This window comes from Oryza sativa, chromosome 11 (genome assembly GCF_034140825.1).
Source record: "Oryza sativa Japonica Group chromosome 11, ASM3414082v1".
In the NCBI taxonomy this organism is placed as follows: domain Eukaryota; kingdom Viridiplantae; phylum Streptophyta; class Magnoliopsida; order Poales; family Poaceae; genus Oryza; species Oryza sativa.
Genome location: NC_089045.1, coordinates 15,886,004 through 15,909,853, shown reverse-complemented (window position 1 = coordinate 15,909,853; position 23,850 = coordinate 15,886,004). Strand labels below are relative to the sequence as shown.

At 41.4% G+C, this 23,850-nt stretch overlaps 3 protein-coding genes and 1 long non-coding RNA gene across 5 annotated transcripts; 1 reads left to right on the top strand and 3 right to left on the bottom strand.

Moving 5' to 3' along the window:
- Positions 1 to 3,044: 3,044 nt before the first annotated feature.
- On the top strand, positions 3,045 to 6,981 carry LOC4350407 (uncharacterized). The gene is made up of 4 exons (XM_015762234.3): positions 3,045 to 3,352; positions 5,902 to 6,076; positions 6,325 to 6,441; positions 6,706 to 6,981. Exons 1-4 carry the CDS (start codon positions 3,147 to 3,149, stop codon positions 6,871 to 6,873), a joined length of 666 nt encoding a protein of 221 aa, XP_015617720.1. The 5' UTR covers positions 3,045 to 3,146; the 3' UTR covers positions 6,874 to 6,981.
- Positions 3,079 to 8,243, bottom strand: LOC136354103 (uncharacterized). 2 transcript variants are annotated; one of them, XR_010737851.1, is made up of 2 exons: positions 8,103 to 8,243; positions 3,079 to 3,533 (listed from the first exon to the last, which is right to left on the bottom strand). It is a non-coding gene; the product is annotated as an uncharacterized lncRNA (long non-coding RNA). The 2 variants fall into 2 exon arrangements; XR_010737850.1 differs by lacking the exon at positions 3,079 to 3,533 and adding an exon at positions 5,829 to 8,038 and having other exon boundaries at positions 8,103 to 8,227.
- A 1,611-nt stretch (positions 8,244 to 9,854) lies between these two features.
- LOC4350406 (large ribosomal subunit protein eL38z/eL38y) lies at positions 9,855 to 11,347 on the bottom strand. The gene is made up of 3 exons (XM_015762235.3): positions 11,233 to 11,347; positions 10,957 to 11,140; positions 9,855 to 10,098 (listed from the first exon to the last, which is right to left on the bottom strand). The coding sequence occupies exons 1-3, from the start codon at positions 11,233 to 11,235 to the stop codon at positions 10,076 to 10,078; spliced, it is 210 nt and encodes a 69-aa protein (XP_015617721.1). The 5' UTR covers positions 11,236 to 11,347; the 3' UTR covers positions 9,855 to 10,075.
- A 1,686-nt stretch (positions 11,348 to 13,033) lies between these two features.
- Positions 13,034 to 16,554, bottom strand: LOC4350405 (protein ALP1-like). The gene is made up of 3 exons (XM_015760084.3): positions 16,181 to 16,554; positions 13,908 to 15,295; positions 13,034 to 13,308 (listed from the first exon to the last, which is right to left on the bottom strand). Exon 2 carries the CDS (start codon positions 15,291 to 15,293, stop codon positions 13,929 to 13,931), a length of 1,365 nt encoding a protein of 454 aa, XP_015615570.1. The 5' UTR covers positions 15,294 to 15,295; positions 16,181 to 16,554; the 3' UTR covers positions 13,034 to 13,308; positions 13,908 to 13,928.
- Between the last annotated feature and the right edge of the window lie 7,296 nt (positions 16,555 to 23,850).

Below are 23,850 nucleotides of genomic sequence, written 5' to 3'. Positions count from 1 at the left end.
CATTTAAACATCGGTAACTCAAGAAAAATTCCACCATACCATTTCCAATTATCAATTGCATTTATTAATTAGGGTTCAGCTCTAGATTAAATTAAACCATTTCTTCAAGCAATTTATGAAACGGATTTAAAGCTAGAAATGGGAAACTTAAGGGTGCACCATGTCAATTAAGAATATTTTTAAAATAGATATTTTTTTTCTAGTCTTTACCTATTATAAAAGTTTAAAATGTTTTTGCCGGTATTTTGGTACGTCGTCCGTATTTAAGTCGGTTTTAATCTCTACTACTTAAAATTGATAATTTTAGAAAGGGCGAAAAAAAATCATGCGGGAAAAGAAAACGCATCTTAATAAAACGCGGTAGAAAAACAGCGAGAAAAAAAGTCCGATCCGGACTGGAAACGGAAAAAAAATGGCGAAAAAAGATGGAGAAAACAGAAAAAGCCGAGCGTACAAAAATAAAAAAAAGTCGTCGACCTTAAAAAAAATAAAGAAAGTCACGCGAAAAAAGAAACCGCCGTCTAAAAAAAGTGAAGAAAAAAGCCCGTAAAAAAATTACCGGAGATAAAACACATTATAAAACAGCGAAAAAAAAGACCTATTGGTATATGTCCGTCTCTTTTATCCGCCTTTTTTTCTTTTTTATGTCCGCTTTTCTTTTCTATTTTTTCCATCCGCTTTTTTTCGTCCTTTTTTTTTCCATCCGTCTTTTTTTCGCTGTTCTTTCCGGTTATTTTGTCATCGCCATTTTCCCTTTGGAAAAAGTATGAATTACCCCCACAACTATCGCGGTCGACCGAATTACCCCCAGAACTACAAAACCAGACATTGCTCACCCTAAACTTTTAATACCAGACGAATTACTCCCCTCGATCCAATCCAGAGTGATTTTGTCCTACGTGGCGTACGCGTGGCAATCCAGTCAGCATTTTTTATAAAAAAATTAGTGGGACCCACCTGTCATACCCCCTCTCTCTTCACCACCTCTCAGGTCTTCACTTCCATCTCTCTCTATATGAGCGCACGACGACACGCCAGGGAGGGCGGTGGACGGCGGCGTGCAGGGGGCGGGTGACGCGGAGCCGCGGCGGCGGCGGCGGCGGCAGGTGACGGAGAGGCGGCGGCAGGGGACGAGGAGGCGGCGGCGGCCACGACGAGCAGCCGCCTCCTCAGCGCGGTCGTCGGCGGAGGGGGACACAGAAGCAGCGGCAGCGACGGCGGCGGGGGACGCAGAGGCGGCGGTGGCGGCGCAGGACATAGAGGAGGGAGCGGCGAACTCCGGGAGGGAGCGGGAGGAAACTCCGGCGAATTCCATCCGGCGCTACCTCCTCCTCCGCTCTGCGAACGGCCGCCCACTGCAAGCGGGCGAGCGGGAGGCTACGCGGCCCCGTCACCGCCCTTGCCTCCGCGGTCACCGGCTGCGCCGCCCCGTCACCCCCTCGGAGCCGCCGGCGTGCCGCTCATCCTCGACGGCGCCGCCTTCGCCTCCACGCGCCGCTCGTCCTCGGCCTCCACCGGCACGCGGGATTCCTCCGCCTCCGCCGATGCGCCGCTCATCCTCCGCCTCCACCAGCACGTGGGATTCCTGAGCTGGTCAGCCTCCGCCGGTGCCGCTCGTCTCCGCGCCCCTGCTCGCCGGCCGCCCCCTCACGCCGCCGTCCACCGGCCTCCCTGGCGTGTCGCCGTGCACACATATGCCTGAGAGAGAGATGGAAGTGAAGGGGTGAGAGGTGGTGAAGAGAGAGAGGGTATGACAGGTGGGTCCCACTAATTTTTTAAAAAAGAAAATGCTGACTGGATTGTCATGCGTACGCCACTTAGGACAAACCACTCTGGATTGCAACGAGGGGGGTAATAGGATTGCAACGAGGGGGGTAATTCGTCCGGTATTGGAAGTTTAGGGTGAGCAATGTCCGGTTTTGTGGTTCAGGGGGTAATTCGGTCGACCGCGATAGTTCCGGGGGGAGTAATTCGTACTTTTTTCTTTCCCTTTTGTTCATCCGCTTTTTTTCATCCCTAAATTTTATTCGTAATTTTATTCGTAATTTTTGTTATACGGAAGGGTTTGCGCACATTGTGAGGATTCTATTTTTTTTATCCGACCGGTCTTTTCGTCGTCGGGCCGAACCCTACCACTACCGCCACATTGATCGGCCTTCTCAGGCTTTCCCTCCTCCAATTAATTGCAAAAATCAATTCTCCACTACTCCATCATCATTTTTCCCATAATTTTTTTCATTCAGTTCTGCTTAATTTACCGGATTCAATATTCCATATTTAGAAGTCACCATTTATATTCGAGAGTTTTGTGGATTCGCTGCGATTTTGATAAAAACGGAAAGAAAGATTGAGTGAATAAAAGCAGTCAACTATTTTTGGGAGATTGAAAAAGATTCGAACGGATTTAACGGGGAGTATCGGTTCTGGCATCGTACTAAACGGTATTGTCTTCGAGGTTGAAGACCGCCGTCGACTATACAAGCTAGGCCCATAGCTCTACTTGTGAGCTAGGTCAAAAGAGAAGTAGGCCCAGTAGAGAGAATTACCGAGCTGGGCCAAGACTGAAAAGGAAGGAAGAAAATACTCCCTCCATCTACATTTACTTTTAATAGTCATATTTTATCTTGGCACACAGACCAAGGATAATTGATTCTACTTATCATCTATTTAAATATGATACTAGTCATTCCTCGTAAACAAGCGATTCATTAATATTTACATTTCTCGATGCCCATATAGCTAATCTTGTGTAGAAAAATGGAGACTCACGTATTAAATTTAAGAAAGCCATTAAGATGATAAGTTGTTGGATTGAAATATGCATATTAAAAATAATTTTTTCAGATTTGGAAATATGACTATCAAAAATAGATGGAGAGGGAGTAAGTTTTTATCCAAAACCAAATAGTATAATAATGTATAGCAATCAAAAATGTTTTTGCTCGTTGGAACGCACGGATATTTTTTTAGTTGAAAATAAAATACAATTGGTGCATTGGGAATTGCAAGTTTTGTAGGCTGCCATCGAAGAGGCGGCGAATTCTGAAACAAAATCGAATATTCTGCTATGATCCTGGCGGGAAGGGAAGGGAAGCGACTTGCGGCGGAGCCCTCCCCGCGTCTCCCCCGCCATCCCACCACCGCCGATGGCCGCTAGGCCCGCCACCGACGGGGAGGGCGTCGACGCCTCCGTACCCTGGTGGCGGCGGAAGCGCCCGCGGCTGCCGCCGCCGCCGCCGGAGGCCGACGCGGAGGAGGTGAAGGCGGAGGCGCTGGCGCTGATGGCGGCCCACCCCGTGCTCCCGCGGCTCGTCGTCTTCGACCTCGACCACACCCTCTGGCCGTTCCAGTGGTTCGTCCTCGTCATTCCCTATACTCCCATCTCCTTATCCCATACTGAATACCAAGGGCTCATACCGTTTTCTTGGGCTCCCTACTTTCAGAATAATTGTTTGGGATAGCCCATTATCAAAGAAGCGCTTGTCTTGTGCTTGTGATGCTGCATTATTCGAGGTACTCCTCAAATTGATTGACTGCAGGGAAAATGTGGTGAACAAAAATTACTCGCCAAATTGTACTGTGACTAGTGAGGGATCGATTTCAAGCATCAATTTTGCTATGCCTAATTTCAGTGATGCAACTACTTCAGGAATAGGAAGTTACATGTTTTGCATAACTACTGAGAGTCTGAGTATGTGTATTTACAAATTACATAGGGACTATGGAAAATGTGTGTGGGTATTAGAAAACTTTCTGGGTATGTTTGATAGTAGACATACTGACCTTGCTACAAATTCAGCTAGTCTTTTGGTTTTCCACATTCAGCAAACGGGCAATGGGACAGTCATTCGGGCAACTGGTATAATTTCAGCAGCCATCGAAATGATTGTGAAATTCTTGGGGTAGGCAAAGGATTGGGGCTTGGGCACAATTCCCACGCCTTCTTTATTTTCACGGTCTTGGTAGCTTAGGTTAGTTAGAGTGTTGTAGTTGTGGTTTTCGCCAAGTTTTCCCTAATTAACTGCGCATTGTAAGGTTTGGTCACTTTTTCTCCTTAAAATAGGGCATTTTCTTCTTCATACAAAACGTCGGCAATGGCCTGACTGTTCGAAAAAAAAAACTATAAGCCGCATGTTTTTTGGTTTTTATTATCTATTGGTGGTTGCTTTGTCATGTGGGGCTATACAAATAGCCAGAGTAACCATAGCACAATGACCGATTGATCTAGCTGAGCTTCCAGGTAGTTTTGCTCTTGCTTAGGTCTTAAGTCAAATGACTCAGTTATTAGACTTTTGGTTAGGTATTAGATTAAGCTAGTTGAAGTTTCTTCTGGTCTGCACACCTCTTTATGAGTTTCCAGCGGCATTTGAGTGGAATTACCAAATTAAATAAGCAATTTGTCAATCTCTCCCTTATGTGTCTCTCTTCCTGTCCTTGAACATGCACATTATCACAGCTCTGCTTCTCAAGTACAGGCTAAATCTATGATCTATCAGTTGATCGTACCTGTGGGCTAAGGGTTATACTCCAGTTTGGCATATTTCATACTTATGTTTCAGACTTAAGACCCTGTAATTCCAATCTTCACTATTGTTTGTTTGGATTTGTGTGTTCACAAGGATAAATGTTTATATAATTATCTTAATTTTTTTTCAAAAACATAATTATGTTACTTGATTGGCTCCACTTAACATAACCCTTGGTAAATTTGTAGCATATTTAGTCTAGATTGAAATTCTTTTTGAAAATGTGTATGTTTATATATGACATTTGAGAACATTGATTTACACTAGTTGAATTCTCAGAGTGGTTTCAGCCCATGATGTCTTCTGCATAAGACTGAAACAGCATTGAACAAAGTGGTTTATTTTCCTTGAATACACAGTACTAAATTACCTAAGTATTTCCTTGATGTTCCTAGTGACAGTGTCTCTTTTCTGGGGATTTAATTGAGCCTCTTGATGCAGAACCTACTTAGGGCCTATTCGGTTCATAGGATTTTCAAATCACATGAATAGGAAAAACGTAGGAATAATGTAGGAATGCAAGTGCAAAACAAAGGATTGGAACACAGGAATTTTTCCTACACTTAGCTAAACAAGAGGATGGAGTGGATGTTTTCATTCCTATGGAATTAGTACATTTTGGAGGATTGGCATAGTGTTCCTATGGAAAATTTTCCTTTGAATCCTACAAACCGAATGCATGAATAGTGCTTATTCCAAAGGAATTGAGATTTCCTTTAGGAATCCTTCAAAATAATTATGTTGAACAATGGAACAAAATGAAACATTACAAACAAAGGACACTATGAATTTCTCAAGCTTCCGGACATGATGGTTTTCTGCATACACAGCACTGACTACTAGCCCTCAAATTTGGAGTTAAAATGGTAAAATAAGAACCAGGAATCATGGAGACAAATGCATAAAAGGTAAGGTGAACAAAGCAAAATTCAACATGGTAATATGGAAATCTTGTTAGCCTTGTATAAGTCAAAGGCGACTAGTAAGGTCAATTAGTTAAAATTGTTTTTCTTATCTAATGATTGACTTTGCTCACCTAACTAAATTGTTACAGTTTGACACTGACATGTTATGGAACTTGATGAAAATATTTATCTTTTCTCATATGTAATGTGACCTATCATACTCCATCTACTTGTGAGATCAGTGTTGGGCTGGCTTCTGCCTTCTTGCACTTCTCCATATATCCTTTATAGAACGATATAGTTAGATCCAATTGCCAGCTTTTGTTATAAGGTGCATCCCACATTTCTCAATTTCAGCATTACATTATAATCTGGGTAACATCAGCACCCCATGACATTTGACAAACCACTCATGTTATATTTATCCAACAAATTGACGCTACATTGATCAAGTTACAATTTCATTCCAGTGATCGTCTGCCAAAAGATGAACCCCCTTATCTTTATCCACAAGCTAGAGGTATACTGAAAGCACTTAAGGATAGGGGAATTGAGATGGCCATTGCTTCTCGAGCATCCAGGAAGAAAGGTGTTGCAAAAGCATTTCTGGAAAAACTTGGCATTCACTTCATGTTTGGGGCTCAGGTGAGAATTATTTATTCCACACGTTCTTAAAATGAAAAGGTAAAAACAAACACTAATTAAGTGAAGTGTTTCCTAAGAACATAATAGCAGGATTATGTACAAAATAGTACAGTGGTAGGTGCAGCAAAAACAGACTTGATTAACTGTTCAAAAATGTGCTAACAAACTTATGTCCGGCCTTCATTCCTATTCAAATATGGTCAGAAGTAACTTCTTGTTGTCACTAAATAAATTTTGATTAACTATAGGAAATATTCTACACTTGGAGTCCAAAGAATGAGCATTTCCAGAGTATCCATCGGAAGACAGGTGTACCTTTCAAGTCTATGCTTTTCTTTGATGATGAGGCCAGAAATATTATAGCAGTAAGATCTTTTCTTTGATACTTCCCTGATTGGATATCCCGGTGGAATAGCAACTGTATCAATGATGGAGTGTTTTATTTTTAGTGGAATTTAACCCAATCAACGATAGAATCTCCTTGTTGATTTTACAGGTTACTTAGGGCTCCAATTTTAACGTTTTTGTGGATGCGTACATATCCTTTGTTGCTGAATGTTTAAATGAATCCCGTCTTAAATTGCTGTATAACTTATTTTATCGTGAAACTTTTGTCTGTGTTGTTTCAGACAAGGAAATTGGGGGTCAGTTGTGTGCTTGTGGATACTGGTATAACTCTGGAGAAGTTAAGAACTGGACTAAGCAACTATGCTAATAGATCAGCATCACCAAATGCAGAGCCGGCGGGCGGGCGAAGTGCTGAGATTACGTGGTATTTAGATGTGGCTACTGGCTAGTTAATACTAGTCTGGGAGGACTTATGTATGCTCATGTATTATATACTCCTTTGGAGCACGTACTTTAATATAATTTTAATATAATTTAAGGGACAATTGCTTATTTAACCATATTCTAAAAGCTGGCTACCAATTTGACCTCACTTTTTTAACTTTGCTTGTTTGACCTCGTTTTTCAAAATTAAAGATCAAGGTTAACCTTATTCCGTGAAGGTAAGCTAACAGTGTTAACTAAGAGGTAAATTGTCATTTTTAACCTTTCTCATTTGACAGAATTTTGATATGTTAATACAATCGGAATAATTTACAGTGCGACTGTGCGACACATATTAGTGACCGAAATGGATTGAGATCCAGTGCAGTCCTAACTGTGACCGCAAGTTAGGAACTGCATATCATCTCAGCCATCCATTTTTTCAATGAACGGTCTAGATCTGATGCTACAGTGTTGCTGCTACAGTAGTTCTACAGTTTTTTTCAGATGTAAACAGCACTTCATAGATTTTGGACCCTTGGATTTGCATCATAAGGTCCTAGTGTGACTGCTTATGTTGCAGTAACACTAGGTACTGCACCGGATCCAAATCCGACCGAAATGTTCAGCAAGCTGACCCTCTTGACAACAGGGTCAATACCTAGTCAAATTACAAGTGCACTTAGTATTTCCATCATATTTATATTTTAAAGTGTTTTCACACGATAATGGTTCTACCACTGCTAAGAGGTCGATAGCCAAAAGTTTAGTGCTCCTTTGATTGTATCCTATAAAAGTTCTATGAAGGCATTTTAAAACAAAGGACTGGGTCTCTAAAACTTCTTCAAAATTCCCGTGAAACATATCTATGAAAGCGTATGTGTTTCATGGGTGATTCCTAAGCATATGCAATCTCTTCGGAATTTTCCTTTTGAATCTACTTCCAAATTCTGTCTTTTTTTCTATGCTCTATCTGAATGGTTTCTTTGTAGTTTGTGTTTTTCATTCCTCTTAGATTTTAAGGTGTCGTGCAATCTAATCGTATGAAAACATTCCATAGGATTCAAGGTGTTGTGACAATCTAATCATGCGCTTTTTTCATTAGTGTTTTGAAAATGGCAAAATTTACTACAGGACACCGAAAGATTGTGGCCTTTACTGTGGGACACCCGAAGTATTTGCTCGTGGACACTGTAAAAAAGTGGTAATTAGCTGTGTAAGTACCAAAAGGAGAGAGAAAAAGTTGTGTAAGTACCAAAATGCCCATGCATATTGTTCTTCCTCTCTTTCTTCTTTTCTTTCCCCTTCTTCCTCGCAGCGAGGCGCGACGGCGGCCGGCCCGAGCCGAGACAGCTCGGCCACGATGGGGCGGCGGCAAAGGCGGCGCATCGCCGGGGTTCACTCCGACAGCGACGACGCACGGCGGCATCCCAGCACACGAGTTCCTCTCTTTCTCTTCTTTTCTTTTCCTCTATCTCCCGACGCACGCCGACGTGGTGCACTGCCCGGGCGGGCGCGGGCGCAGCCATCTTCTTTCGCCCCGGCGAGGAAGACGGACTCGAGGTGCACGGTGGCGAGCGCCGGCGCGGAGTCGACGACGCCCTGCAAGTCCTTGACCTGCACGACGCACAGCCGCAGCCGCAGCGTCGTCAGCCGCGGGAGCGCCGCCGGCGGAGAGGGAGAAGCTGCCGTACCCGGTGACATCGAGCACGTGGAGCGTCTCCGACGGCTGTGTGTTGCTGCGGAGGGAGAGGTGGAATTCCCCTTCCATCTCCGCGACCTCCTTGTCGGACGACGGCTCGTCGGCGGACTTGACGGCGGCGACACGGAGCTCCTCGACGCGGCGCGCCACTGGGTGGGAGACGACACCAGCGACCACATCGTGCTTCCTCTCCCAATCCTGCGGGTCGCGGTGCAGGAACACGTCGGCGAGCGCGGCGTGGGCGGAGCGGACAAACGCGTCGTGGAGGGAGAAGTCGTCGTTGCCCCGGTGGATGAGGCCGGACGGCGAGGTTGACGGCTCCGGTGGAGCGCCAGAGCGAGCGCCAGCGGGTGGAGAGGAGGCCGGTGGACGCGGCCTCTTTCGCCGGCGCGAAAAAAAGGATGCCTGCCTGAAAAAGGTGTGCCGTGACAGAGAGAGGAAGAGAAGAACAGAGAAAGAGAGGAAGAAGATGAACAGAGAAAGAGAGATTGACAAGTGGGCCCATGGGTAAACTTGTCTTTAACCAAAGTTTATCTCTCCTTTTCGATCGGAAATAATAAAATAATGGGAGGAGTGTCCAGCAGCTAATTACCACTTTTTTACCGTGTCCACGAGGAAATACACGATCTTCAGGTGTCTCACGGCAAAGGCCACAATCATTCAGTGTCCTGTAGCAAATTTTGCCTTTGAAAATCGTGCATTCTTGAGGAGCCTTAATTTTAAAGGACGTTGGAAAGAAAAAATTGGCCTTATAAAAGAAGGAATGCAGTATCCCGTTTGCTATCTTATATATGCCAGCCAGCTAGTAACTGAAATTATATTGTGACCGAGCAAAATCCAGCCAGCTAGTAACTGAAATTATATTGTGCTAGCCAGTAAAATTCTGGCCTATCTTGGATGGTTTTGCTCATATTTACGGTAGGAAAGAAAATGAACAGCATATGAACAAGAACTCAATGACATTTTGCTCTACAACATAACAATCATGCACAAGGGTGCCAAACGATAGGAACAACCGAGAAAGCGCAATTCAAAAGAAAATATGCAAATTCAAAAGAAAATATGCAAATCCTGCTTTTTTTAGCACAACAATTTCATAAAAATGCAAATCCTGCGCACTAGTCTGGAGGATGCAGAATTGCTGAGTACTACACAACTTTTTTCATTAGAACAACCCGGGTAGGTGTTAAGTAACCTGAAGGCCTAACTGATTGTCTGATTCCACCACCATCACCACACAAAAATGATAAACAGTTACAGCTCTGTCAACACAATTTCAGAAGTAAAAATTGAGTTCAAAACAAATACGAAACTCTCCAGCAACCAGGGAGAAATGATTCAAAATTCAGTCTATTTGGGACAATATGAGTGGTAGATAAGTCCAGCAAGGAGAAACAGCAAGGCTCAACACAAACTTTTGGTGTTACATTCAAAACCCAGCATATAAATTTCACCTTCTAATAGCTACTAAAGCGAACTGGAGCAAACATTCCTGGTGCTACCAACAGCATAGTCTGTCTTGATGCTTAAACCTCCTGGACAGTCAAACCTGAAAAAAGAAATTCACAATCAGTAACAGCTAACAATGGCTGGTCAATTCAACAAAAGAAATTTTGTACCTTATGTGTCAGTGATAAAAACAGTAAAGCACAGAAAGCAATGTAAAAAACATATATAAATTCAGGATGAACTATAGACAGCTCAATTGTGTGTATTACAGGGTTGTAAGTTGGCTGGTCTTTAGGCTGCACCAATCCTTTGAAAAAGTTACATAAACTTGGGGTGCTGGGTTTTGTCTGTTGGACCAGGTCAGCAATTGTAGTGTTCTGCTTAGTGGCAGGTAGTTTTATAGCATATTTAATCTGAAATTGAACTGGTATTCCCAGTGCTATGATTACTTTTGCTGGTTTTCTTAGGACCAGGACAGGTGAAAATGAAATGACAATAACAAGATACACAATTTTTTTAGTTAATATCCATTATGCCATTTTCTTTTGAGTCAATAGGCCAGACATACTGGCATCTCAATATATCACAAGTAAACAATAACAAGCTGTACAAGCACAAGCAGGAACAATGGAGGATGGTTGCAACTGCTCAATCTCATCCTGAAGCAAGTTCCGGCCTATATGCAACTACTGGTTGCTAAGATTTCCATAAATGCAGACTAAAATCTAAATGGAAGGGCATTTATCACCAGTTCCACCAGATTAGCATGTCAGACCAAACTGAATTTTACAAAGGACATACAGAACCATACCATACCACTGTCTCAACCAGCCATTTTTTATAATCCTAGAAGCAAACAAATTTTAACAGTTCGCATCAACAAACACAGTCCTACCACCACCACTTGCACCAGAACAGAGTCAATAGTGAAAAAGGTGGATGAAATGTAGGCACGGACCTGGGGGGAGCGACTGCTTGAGCTTGTTGGCCTTGTCGGCGTCGAAGACGCAGAGGGTGTAGAGGTACTTGGAGCACCGCACCTTGAACTTGACGGCGTCCTTGGTCCTCTTGATCCGCACCGACCGCGCGTCCTTCCTCCTCGCCGTCAGGAGGAAGTCCTTGATCTCGTGGATCTGCTTCGGCTGCAACAAGACCAAAACCAAACCAAACCACGGGGTCAATCGCATCCTCTCTTCGCGGCGGGGAAAGAGAGGGGAGGGAAGGAGAAACTCACCATGGTGGAAGGCACTGCTGCTGCTGCTCGGCGGCAGAAGACGACGGAGGCGGCGGCGGCGGCGGCGGCGAGGGGTGGAGAAGACGAGGAGGCGAGAGAGAATGGAACCCTACTTACTTTATATAGGAGCTAATCCGCTACCCTTGGGCCCAACTGATCCAGATGGCCCAGCAACTCCATATTGGGCTGAAGGCCCAAATAATCAGATGGCCCAGCACCGCCATATTGGGCCAACGGCCCAAGAGAGATTCCTATATGCATTCGTCACAACTCTGAGGCTGGCATGTGGGCCTCACACACTTCCAAATACGCTCTCTCCGTACTCGTAAAGAAAGTCGTTTAGTATAATGTTTAAGTCAAACCTTAGTAATATAAATCATGAATAAATCTCAAGTTATTGAGTTTGAAAATGTAAAAATTATATAAATAGATTTGTCTTGAAAAATACTTTTATAAAAATATACATATATCACTTTTCAATAAATATTTTCATAGAAACAAGAAGTCCAAGTCATGTTTTGGAGACCGTGTTGCTGTCCAAAATGACTTCCTTTACGAGTACGGAGAAAGTACCTTGTTCTTCTTCCTCCGTGAAACGGACAGGCCGGAATTCGAGGTTGTGATCTTCCCCACTTTAGCAACTCATCTCCCACGTCTTCCGCACGCACATTTTTGAAACTATAATTGGTGTTTTTTTTAAAATATTTTTTTATACGAAAGTTGCTTTAAAAAATCATATTAATCCATTTTAAAAAAAATTAATTAATTAATTATAAGAAAATGCGTCGCTCCATTTTACGTGCGCCGAAGGTGAGTTCCCAACCTCATCTCTCAAACAAAGCCTAAACAGGTTAAATCTGATTATCTTCTTCTGCATAAAACAACAAGCTTTGCAACTGTCGATGCCTTCATTTGGACCCAAAAAAAAAAAAGGGCATTTGCACTCTTATTCTTGTTTTCCACTGCAATTGTGATTACCTTACTTCTCTAAGTTTGTGATTTATTTAAACCGAAGTATATGTACTTGTCCTCATTCCTTTAAGATGGCTAGATTTGAACTGTCAATGCCCACACTTGCAGATTAGGGAACCCTATGTTTTTCTTAGGATGCTTCTTTCCCTATTTTGGCATCAAACATGCTTATGTGAATTTACGCCCCTGTTCTGACATGAATTTTCACTTACACAATTTTTTTTTTAAAAAATGAGGGAATGAACAAACTTGACATATGCCCATGTTTTAAAGTGAATTTTAACAATGGTAAGGTTGTGTTCGTTTCCCCCAGTTGGGAACTAATACCTTACGCACGGAAAAAAAACAGTCCATTAACGCATAGTTAATTAAGTATTAGTTTTTTTTTCAAAAATAGATCAATATAAATATAAATTTTTTAAGCAACTTTCATATATAAACTTTTTGAAAAAACACAACGTTTAGCAGTTTGAAAAGTGTGCACGCAGAAAACGAGTGGCATGGATTGGGAACACTAACTAACGAACACAGCTAGGAAAGCTGTGTGCAATTAGCACGTGATTAATTAAGTATTTAATATATATTTTTTTCAGAAATAGGTTGATATGATTTTTTTCAAGCAACTTTTTTAAGAATCTTTTTGAAAAAACGCACCGTTTATCAGTTTGAAAAACGTGCACGCGGAAAACGAAAAGAAGGAGTTGGGAACATGTCCTACCGAACGCAGCCTAAGTCGTCTAACAGGATGGGGGCAAGCACAAGCTCTATTTATTTTAAAAAAACGGTGGTAAGAACCAAATGCTATAAAAGAAAACTCTAAGGCATAAAGTATCACAAACTCAAAAGTAATATACTCCTAATGCTCTTTGTTATATAATACCCAATACATCCACAGTTGGAACAGAACATAGCAGCACAGAGCTAGCTCTTGTACCAGCAAGTTGGAATAGTAGCGAGTCGGACAAAGGGAACAATAGAACCACATCATTGGTTATGTTGGAAGTCCAATATCCCAAGTAATCCAGCGGGACACTGTTTGAGATTCTGGCTTTCCAAAATGTTGGCTTACAGTAACCTCAAAGGTGCTTAGGCTTTTAACATAACCTGAAAATAAATAGAACAAAAACTTCAGTACGATGGCTTTGCCCGAGCAAGTTGCATATAGTTTGATGTTGAATTGCTCTAGCTATGAGATGTGTCAATATCGAAATTCTGAAAATGTGACTGTGGGGCATGTTCAATATGCCTTTAGGAAAACTAAAACTCATAGACGCTGGACTTCTACTATTGTTCCTTTTTCTTCAAAAATAGAGGATTGCAGAAATCACGAAAGAAGATTATAAATAAGAACAACTTCTGAATGGCAGAACATCATAACTTTATTTGAAGAAGTAGAGAATTACATCAAGCACAACGTCGTGTAAACGAATAAAAAAGGTAAAGAATTCAATGTGGTTTTCTTCAGAATAAACTAACTGGACTGGAATATCTACGGTCAAGGGTGAACTTGTTTACCTTTGTCTACAGTTTTGAATGATTTTAGAATACATATAATTATGTAATATATTCAAAATGTCAGTGGATGCCAATCCTAAAGTATTAGAGACAAAAACAAATATATCAAAAATTTATAACAAAAGTAGAGGGAGAAAAAATATTGTAAGATATAATTGCAGGAAAACGAACATGACAATGTGACTCACCATACAGGAGGATTGATTGTTTTACTTGTTGCCAAATGGACCAAAACGCTGCCAAATATGCTCCATTAAGTCCCTTCTAAGTTGTGCATGTGTTGGTTGAGCACAAACAGAAGCATTTCTCCGTACCACTTCAGCATAACAGCCAGCAGGCACAGTGTTGATATCTGATAAAAGAACAGCCAGTGTCCCTAAGATTTCATCCGAGTCAAAACAAGAGCTTCCCATATCTTTCTCATCCTCAACTGTCATGTTGTGAAGTATAATGCAAGCTTGCATAATTTTGACAAGAGTCTCTTGTTGAAAGAAACGAGTGGGACCACGCACAATGGCAAAACGAGATTGTAGAAGTCCAAAGGCTTCCTGGACGTCCTTCCTTGCTCCTTCTTGATGCCGTGCAAACAATTGATCCTTTTCGCTCTGAGGGAGGGTTACTGTTTTAACAAAGACATTGCCTTCTGGGTATATTCCATCAGCAAGATAGTAGCCTGTATTGTATTGCCTCCTGTTGACAGAAAATTGCACATGAGCAGCTTGGCCTTTCAACAATTCGGTGAACAACTGTGGTTGGCCGAGAATGGTGATCTCATTGTTCGATCCAATGGCACCAAAGAAAGCATGCCATATCCAGCTGTCATTTGAAGCAACCGCTTCAAGAATCATTGTAGTCGCACCATGATCGGTATGAGTAAGGTGACGCCTCCATATAACTGGGCAATTTTTCCACTCCCAGTGCATACAGCCAATACTTCCTAACATGCCAGGGAAGCCCCGTGCCTCATTCATTTGTAGTATATGTTGCATATCCTCACTAGTGGGGCTTCGCAAATATTCTTCACCAAAATTGTCAATCACCCCTTCCACAAACCAATCCAAACACTCCAGTGCTGTGCTGATACCAGTATCTACGTATTCATCAATGGCGTCTCCGAGGGTGCCACATGCTAATGCACGAATGGCTATTGTGCATTTTTGCAAAGGTGAGAGCCCTTGACGATTAATGGCATCTCTCCTACTAGTGAAATAGGGAGACCACTCACCTAAGGCATGAACAATACGTAGAAAAAGGGGTCTTCTCATCCGGTACCTTGCACGGAACTGTTTATCACTGTAGATTGGATCTTTAGAGAAGTAATCTTCCACGAGTCGTCGATGGCCCTCTTCGCGGTTCCTCTTTACATATTTCCGTTCACCACTTCGAGGGTGAGATGTACTAGCTTTCTGAGCTTCAATCTTGGCCTCAATCTTCACAATGATCCGCTGAAGAAAATTGTCCACGATGCTTTGCTCAGCAATGAATTCTTCCATAGAGTATATGCTGGCTGGGTGGATGATGTTGCTATCTTCGGAATCATTTGAGCTTGAAGATGTGTCTGATTGATGGGACATACCTGAAAAGAAAAGGGAGACTCGTATATCAAGGTTCAATGGCAAGTAAAATACACTACTGATCCCAAATCCAAATAAACATTAAACAACAGAATTGAGCTTAGTTTTAAAAAATTTATACCTCGCCTATAAAAGGAACTTCATAGAAAAAGATGCAAGTGGAAAAACGAGGAGCTTAAGGATTATTCTAAACTAACCAGTCGCTAACATTAGCAACTTTGAGATCAATTATACTCTTTTGTAGTTAAAGAAATCTAAATGAAATTAGCATTGTTTATTATGCATGTACATACATATTGTGTATAAGATATCAGCCTTCGGTGTCCTATAAATTTTCTCTGGTGAACTGTATACTTTTGCATACCCTCTAAGAAGAAATGACACTACGTAAATACGCTAACATTTATGATGTGTTCACCATTGAATTATTAGTCAAAGGCCCAAACGGAACTGCATTCAACAGAGTGCCAGAACTATTTTGCCTGCGTTTACATTACTGCAAGCTTGAACGAGTTGATTTCTTTTAGTGATTTACAGTTGATTCACTTTCGGTACATTACAAGTGTTAGCGATTAGGATAGTCTACTACTAGCATTTTAAAGCAGCTACCAGAACAAATGTTCTGATTCATCAGTTCTTGGGCTCCTGATAAATCAGCAGATGTGACAAATGAATATCAGGGCATTGCTTGGTATGAGCAAGTAGCATTCCCCCAATTTTTTTTCTGACAACCATATCATTGGACGCTAACTTAACCCACTTATTTTATTAAAAAAATCTAATTAATAGCTCCACCATGAAATTTTTGCCACAGATCGAAGCAAACCAGGCGGGATTAGACAGGCGTAATCCCCCGACATACGGAAAAAAAAGAAAGGGGAGATTACCTCCTCCGTGCAGGAGGGCGAGAGAGCAATTGATCGGTGAAAGCGACCAGGCGAAGACGAAGGGGAACCGTAGTGCTGAAGACACAGCCGCGCAACACGCACAGGAGACCCCCCTCGCTGCGCAGGCGCTGCTGCGGCCACCACCCCCGTTCACGCCGAGTCGCAGGCGCGACGGTGACGACGACGAAGAGAAGGGGGAAACCGGCTGAGAACGCGCAGTCAAGCAGCGAGGGGAATGGGGATAGGGTTTTTGGCGTTGCTGTCGTCGGTACAGGAGGAGGCGGCGGCGGCGCAACCACGCAGTGCTGCTACCGGAGGATGCGCGTAAGGTGGATAGAGGTGGGACAAAATGGGCGCCGACGACGACCGGCGGCGACGGAGGCAGGCAGCCAAGGACGACGAAATCGGCCGGCGGCGAGCTGAGTGTTGGGCTGCGAGCCCGCCACGAAGATCAACGTCGTGGGCCTGCGGTAAGTAGGCCTTACTCCTGACAATAGGCTGGGTATCAGAAAGGAATAAGTTTATTTGGCCTCTCTCATGTCTTGTCCATGCCTAATGGTATCCCTCAACCGCAAAATCAGGTATAACACCTCCTTTCTAAGGCAGCATTGAGCCTAGTTTTAGCTTACGTGATGTCAGCCACTCCTACCCTCGCTCCCCCAAGCTAAAATCGGATTGAATGTTGTTTGGGAGTAGATTTGCCTAATGGTATGACGAAGGGCACGACGGTGAGGAGGTGACCATTAAGGAGCTGAAGCCAGTGGAGCCGCTGCCATGGACTGGCGCAGAGATTAGCGACGTCTTCCAAAGAGTCCTGCTTCCTCTGCAGCCATGCCGTATTAGAGACGGGGCTATCAGGGCTTCGTCTGCTTCCACAAGTGGCGGCCAACGGCCCGACAAGCTACCCGCCGCACCCTCGCGCTCCTACCCAACGCGCGGTAGAAACGACGGGACTGTTGTGGGTTCAACTGGGAGTGGATCTGGGAGAAGCCCACACTAGAGTCATCGTTGACCGGTGGAATAGGAACGAAAAGTGCTTGTTGCGGCTCTAGTACGACTTAGGTTGTGCTTGCCAACATTTGCTCCGTGTAACAGTCCCTTCTTGAATAATGGCGCGCGCAGCGCATGTGCACGACAGAGAAAGAAGCAAGGGGGGCTTCCTTCCAGAGGAGGAAGACGACCAAAGAGAAAGAAAGGAGCTGGGAGATGACGCCAAAAGCTGTCCTGAGATGGAGTTTGATATCAATGACATCGTAAAATTTTATAAAAGTTCAGTGGCACGTAGCAGGTTTCATGAATAGTAATGTTTTTTAAAAAAATTAGCAAATTTGAAATTATATGGATCCGATTAACCTTTTTGGGAGCTAAGGAACCAAGCACAATATTTGGGAGCTGAAGGAACCAAGTACAGTATCTTGTCTGTGGTTCGAGTAACAAAAGAACACAAGGATTGTATTGGGTGGAGTTTTTTTTAACTTTTCCGACTCGCGAGTGATAATCCATAAGCAAACGATGTGCCAAACCCTATACATAATCTGCAAAAAGAATATAGAGGTGGATTTTCGATTTCAGCCCATACAAGCATTTTCACAAACCGACATGTTCTTTTCTCCAACAAAAGTTGGATTAAATTTTGGATACTCGTGGCACGCTTTTCAAACTGTTAAATAGTGTGTTTCGTGCAAAAACTTTCTATATGAAAGTTATTCTAAAATGTAAGATTAATCCATTTATCAAGTTTATAATAATTAAAACTTAATTAATCACACGTTATTACCACATCATTTTGCGTGAAACACTTAATCTTCATCTTCATCTTTAGAAAATTCAAACACCACTCGGATTTTTTCATCCGTTAACTATAAGATTTTAGTAGGGAGACCCGTCAAATCGAGATTCAATTAACTAAGGCCATGTTTAGTTCCAAAACAAAAAATTTTTACGCTGACATATCGAATGTTTGGACACATGTATGGAGTATTAAATGTAGGAAAAAAAATCAATTACACAAATTGCATATAAATTATAAAATGAATCTTTTAAGCCTAATTGCGTCATGATTTGATAATGTGGTGCTATAGTAAATATTTGCTAATGACGGATTAATTAGGCTTAATAAATTCATCTCACGGTTTCCTAGCAGAATCTGTAATTTATTTTGTTATTAGAGTACGTTTAATATTTTAAATGTATGTTTATAAATCTGATGTGATAACCAAACCCAGAAATTTACCCAACTAAAAAGGCCTAAGACTCAACTCCTATGTCGTACTGCTTCTGCAGGAAGAGAGACTCAAATTTGGACCCTACAGCAAGGAGGGCCCACATTTTAATCCGCGAAGGATCTTGTTCTAATTAGGCACTGTTTACATCCCACCCTAAAATTTTTCATTGTCACATCGAACATTTGAACACCTACATGAAGCATTAAATATAGGCTAAAAAAATAACTAATTACACATATTGTGACTAATTTGCGAGACGAATCTTTTAAGCCTAATTGCTCCATAATTTGACAATGTTGTGCTACAGTAAACATTTGCTAATGACAGATTAATTAGACTTAATAAATTGTGAGAATAGCTACTGTAGTTCCTAAAGTTTTTTTTTGTAGAATCAGTATAATCCCTAACCTTTTAAATAGTCCAAAGAAATCGTTAAACTTTGTTATAAAGCCTAGAATAATTCTTTGGTCCACCAAAATCATTATATGGATATGCCACGTCATCATTCATGCAAACTCTATGAATTGTCCAATTTATCCTTACGTATATCATAGAATAATAAATATAAGGATGAATTAGACGTAACCATAGGAAAAAAATACTTTTCCTTTTTTTTTACCCTTTTGACATATATTTTTGCTCTTACATATACCATATATATATATATATATATATATATATATATATATATATATATATATATATATATATATATATATATATATATATATATATATATATATATATATATATATATATATATATATATATATATATAAACTTTTTTCTTTTGTTTTTTATTTTCCTATGATATATGTAAGGGTAAATTGGATAAATCATATAGATTTTGTATAGGAGGGTGACATGGCATATCCATGTGACGATTTTGGTGGGACCAAGGACTATATCAACCCATGTGATAAATTTAAAGGACTTGTTTGGACAATATAAAATATTAAGGACTAAAATGACCTAGGAGCGAAACTTTATGAACCGTATTGGCTATTCTCCCTAATAAATTTGTCTCCCGATTTACTGACGAATTATACAATTAGTTTTTTTATTAGTGTCCAAACACCTCATGCGACACCCTATATAAAACTCGATGTCGATGTGACACGCCAAAACTTTACACCGACTCAACCATACAATGAAGCCAGGATTGAGATTTTTTATCTTCAAAGACACTGCAGTGATGTTTAAATCTGCTAAAAATGAAGATAAATATTAAATATTTCACGTAAAACGAGGTGGTAATAACGTGTGATTAATTGAGTTTTAATTATTACAAACTTAAAAATGGATTAATCTGATATTTTAGAACAACTTTCATATAGAAAATTTTCACACGAAACGTATTGTTTAGCAGTTTAAAAAACATGACATGAAAATCCATAATTTCATAGAAACGAACAGGACCGCAGGTGAATTCATGATTCACTTAGCCCACGTGTCAAAGGAGAAAAGCCTGATCCGCTCCCCACTACTGCCACCTCACATTTCTGGGAGCATTGTAGCTTGGCTGGTGAACATGCTTGTCCTCCCACCCCAACAGATGGTTTAAGGGAGACTTAGCTCCAATTTCCCAACTAAGTACACCATAACCCTTTAGTCAAAACCTATGTTACATAAATGCCAACTAAGTACACCATAACCCTTTAGTCAAAACCTATGTTACATAAATGCAGCCAAAGCAATTAGTCGATGAAGAAGAACACATATCAGCTGTGCGTTCGCAAGATCTCACAATGTTAACCCAAATGGTACACAAGACAGCCACACTTAAGAAGTTAATCTGTTATGAATTGACAGGGAATAGTCCACCAATATATACATAGGAGTACGCAAGGCTACCCACAGAGAAAAAAAACCATATTCAAGACTACATTACATAATGGAACCATATTCAAGACTACATTACATAATGGGGGAAACTAATAGTACAAAAATTAAGGGATGCATAACATCTGATTTGCAACAACTATATCTTTTTGTAGTTTGAACATTCCCAAGTTGAGTATATATATATAACTCAGTTTATTAGGCGTCAGAAAGAGAGGCAGCAACAAGTGCAATTGAACATTAAAAATTTAAGATGTATGACTCAGTTTATTGGCAGGAATCTCCTAGAAACAACAAAAATAAACCTTGCGCCCGTTTGATAATCCTATCAGTCTTAATCCCGTATAGCGTAAATACAAAGCAACAAGAAGTTGCAAATGCTCCCACATCCATACAACACTTGCAGTCTGACAGAAACTACAATTACAACACCTCAGTGAAATATTGATAGAAGTGACTCTTCTCCGATTAATGTGACAATGTGCTCTTTTGCATATATTCTCAAAAATAAAAGAATGCAAGAGTGGACGTGCAAATATCATTTTTGAGGTACTCATTTGAAAAAAAAATGAAAAGAATTTACTTGATTGTTAAATGCATGTTTTTAGCAGCAATCAACACAAGAACTACCAAGTGAATACTGTACCAACCACACTTTAAAAGTAAGTACTCAATATACTGGCGGTTTACCTTATCAACAAAGAAATTTTGTTTCTATTTCGAGCATGAACACTTTTGAATTATTACTGGACAAGAAAAAAGTTTCAAGCCAAATTATTTTCCTGAAAGTTTGTCAGTTGTAATCCAAACTAGAATTATTCATCTAGAGCTAACTTGAGGAATGAATTACTTAATTTTCTGTGGGGATCATATGCTGCTTCAATTTCACTCACAGTAACTGCAATGGTAGACAAATATTTAGGAACTTCCTGAAAATTGTAGTTTTATACCAGGTTACATCACAGAACTAGTTACTATTCTAACAAGCTCTTTCAGATCTGCATTAGCCCAAGCAAAACAGAGTGCTAGCCATTTGGACCAGTTGTAGAACAGAAGATTATGGTGGTTCAAGTTATGGGTTCCAAGGGTCTATAATAAACATACAACATGATAATGCAGTGACTTCTCCTATCTATGCTACTAATTTTAAACATGAGCAAGTAGCATATGTAAAAAGCTACTTGCTTTGTTTCACATTATAAGATGTTCTGGGTTTCGAATAGATTCATGCATAGATCCATGATTGTGCTTTATATGTGTCCAAATTCATATGTATGTTAGTGAATATAGATGAGAGATGTAGAGGTCAAAACGTCTTATAATGTGGAACGGGGTAGTATTATGAATTATGCACTAACTTTTACAGTATCATCATAACATATGCATAAGCAAAATAATAGTTTTAAGTTCCTGTGGATAGACAGCTTTTACATGTCGAAAAATATCACTTGCAGTACATTAAAAAAAATGGTAGATGGTAAATCCACAGGTGCCAGGAACACAGTAACTGACATACCTTGTAGATATATAAGAATAAGAAAATTCTAATAAACAATCATTAAGGAGCCAATCCCATGATTTGCAATCGACAAAACGAATTTCCCTTACATGCCACTGTCAAGTCAACTATCCCTACCATGACATGCCAGCAAGTGCCTTTTGTTAGGTGAAACTTTGATATTTAAATGTTAGGGTTGCAAATTTTTAAAATTCGCATGTTACCAAATGCTGAAAACTTAGTTTTTTTGATATAAAATGTGGAGTTTTGATCTGATTTTATTCCACAAAATAAAAAAAAAGTGTGGCTGGTACTATTAACAATCCTTCCTACTTCCTCCATGCCAAAATGTAAGCATTTTTAAGGTTAGCACGGGTATTAAGAAAGTAGGTGGGCATGATTGGAGGAATTGTGTGATTGGTTGATAAGAGTAAGTAGATGAAAGAGAATGGTTATGATTGGTTGAGAGGAGAAGGTAGGTGAAGAAATAGTTTTATTTTGGGACAATGTACGGTGCTAGGACGGAAGTAGTACATTTTAAGTCCCGAACTTAGAATGTTGAGCAGGGACAAATTGGTCGATTTTTCCCACCTAACCAGACTGTAAATGGAGGCACATGAAAGCAATGGCATGGTAGGCATGAAGTTGGCTTGCCCATGGCAAAGTGAAGTGTGCTCTGTTGATGGCAAATCGTGGAATTGGCTCTTCACTGATGTCGTGTCAAGTAATCATACCATGCCACAGGACTCTTCGATCTATTAAATTTAACCCTCAAATTAAATGGATACTCCTTTGAGTTCTGGTGCAAACGAGATTAATGTAACATAGGATTTTTATCAGAGAAATAATGAAACCTCAATATTCTGAGCACTTGAATCTACTTGAACTAGGAAAGGAATTTGAGGATCACATGGAGACATATTCTTGGTGGCGGGGCGTAAGGACAATGTGACTTGATTATTCTTCCCAACGTGCCATGGCGTAAGGACACTTTTTTCTTGACTGTTCTTCCCAATCAATTCAAATCCATGCGTTTGCCCCTGGCTGCTTTTAGTTCTAGCTTATAATGGTCTGTTTTTCAGTTTTTTAGCTTAAATTGTTGCTTTCTAGAGTCCTCTCCAGCACCAGAACTATTAAGGGCCCCTTTGAATCGTAGGATTGAGAATACGTAGAAATAGTAAAAATGTAGGATTTTGATAGGAATGTAAGTTTAAAACAGAGGATTGCAAAACACAGGAAAAACACAGGAATGACCGTTTGATTGAACCACAGGAAAAACCCAGGAATTAGGTGAGAGAGATAGATTCAAAGGAAAGTTAGCAAGAGGTTCAAGGTTGAACCTCTTGCTAAATTTTCTCTAAAATCTATGTAGGATTGTCCATTCCATAGGAATTCAAAGGATTGGATAGGATTCTGACGAAGCGTGGGGCTCCTCACCGGGAGACCGCGCAGGCCCCCCTTTGCCGGTTCGGCCGGGGGCGCTAAGTGAGGTTCTTCGCCCTCGATCTGCGGAACGTCAGCGAGAGAGGAAGTGCACAACACACGGGCGACGTAGACAGGTTCGGGCCGCTGAGAAGCGTAACACCCTACTCCTGTGTTCTGGTGGATCTGTGCGTGAAGGAATACAGAGAGCCGGAGAGCGAGAGAGAGTTCAGGCTCTAGAACCCATTCGCCAGAGTCCCAACCCCCCTTCCTCTTTTCTTCTCCTCCTCTCCTAGGCCTGGGCCTCCTTTTTATCTGGTCAGGGGTCACCACATGGGCCTCCAGTTGCCTAAGAAGGGAAATATGCTTTTTACAATGAGGGCTAGTCTACAGCCGGAAGTGACCTCTGACAAGCAGAGCACACGCCTCCTGCCCCGCTCGCCCGCTTTCCCGGTGGACGCCCATTTCAACCTTCATTTAATGGCCAGCGACTTCCTTGCCATACTTGCGCTGAAGCTTGGAATGGATCTGACCGGGACTGACATACCAACTCCAGGAGTTAGCACGCCGGCTCCGGCTAGGGACGAGAGCCAGGAAGCTCTCATCATTCCGACGGGACGGGGCGAGGCGTGTGACAGGCCGCCTGTTGCCACCTAACCCGCGATCTGACCGGTCACACACCG

Coding starts and splice junctions, on each gene's coding strand:
- LOC4350405 (XM_015760084.3), bottom strand. CDS start 15,293: ATGTCCCATCAATCAGACACATCTTCAAGCTCAAATGATTCCGAAGAT.
- LOC4350406 (XM_015762235.3), bottom strand. Junction 10,099..10,956: donor CAAGCAGTCGCTCCCCCCAG/GTCCGTGCCTAC, acceptor TTCTTTTTTCAG/GTTTGACTGTCCAGGAGGTT.
- LOC4350407 (XM_015762234.3), top strand. CDS start 3,147: ATGGCCGCTAGGCCCGCCACCGACGGGGAGGGCGTCGACGCCTCCGTA. Junction 3,353..5,901: donor ACCCTCTGGCCGTTCCAGTG/GTTCGTCCTCGT, acceptor ATTTCATTCCAG/TGATCGTCTGCCAAAAGATG. Junction 6,077..6,324: donor ACTTCATGTTTGGGGCTCAG/GTGAGAATTATT, acceptor GATTAACTATAG/GAAATATTCTACACTTGGAG.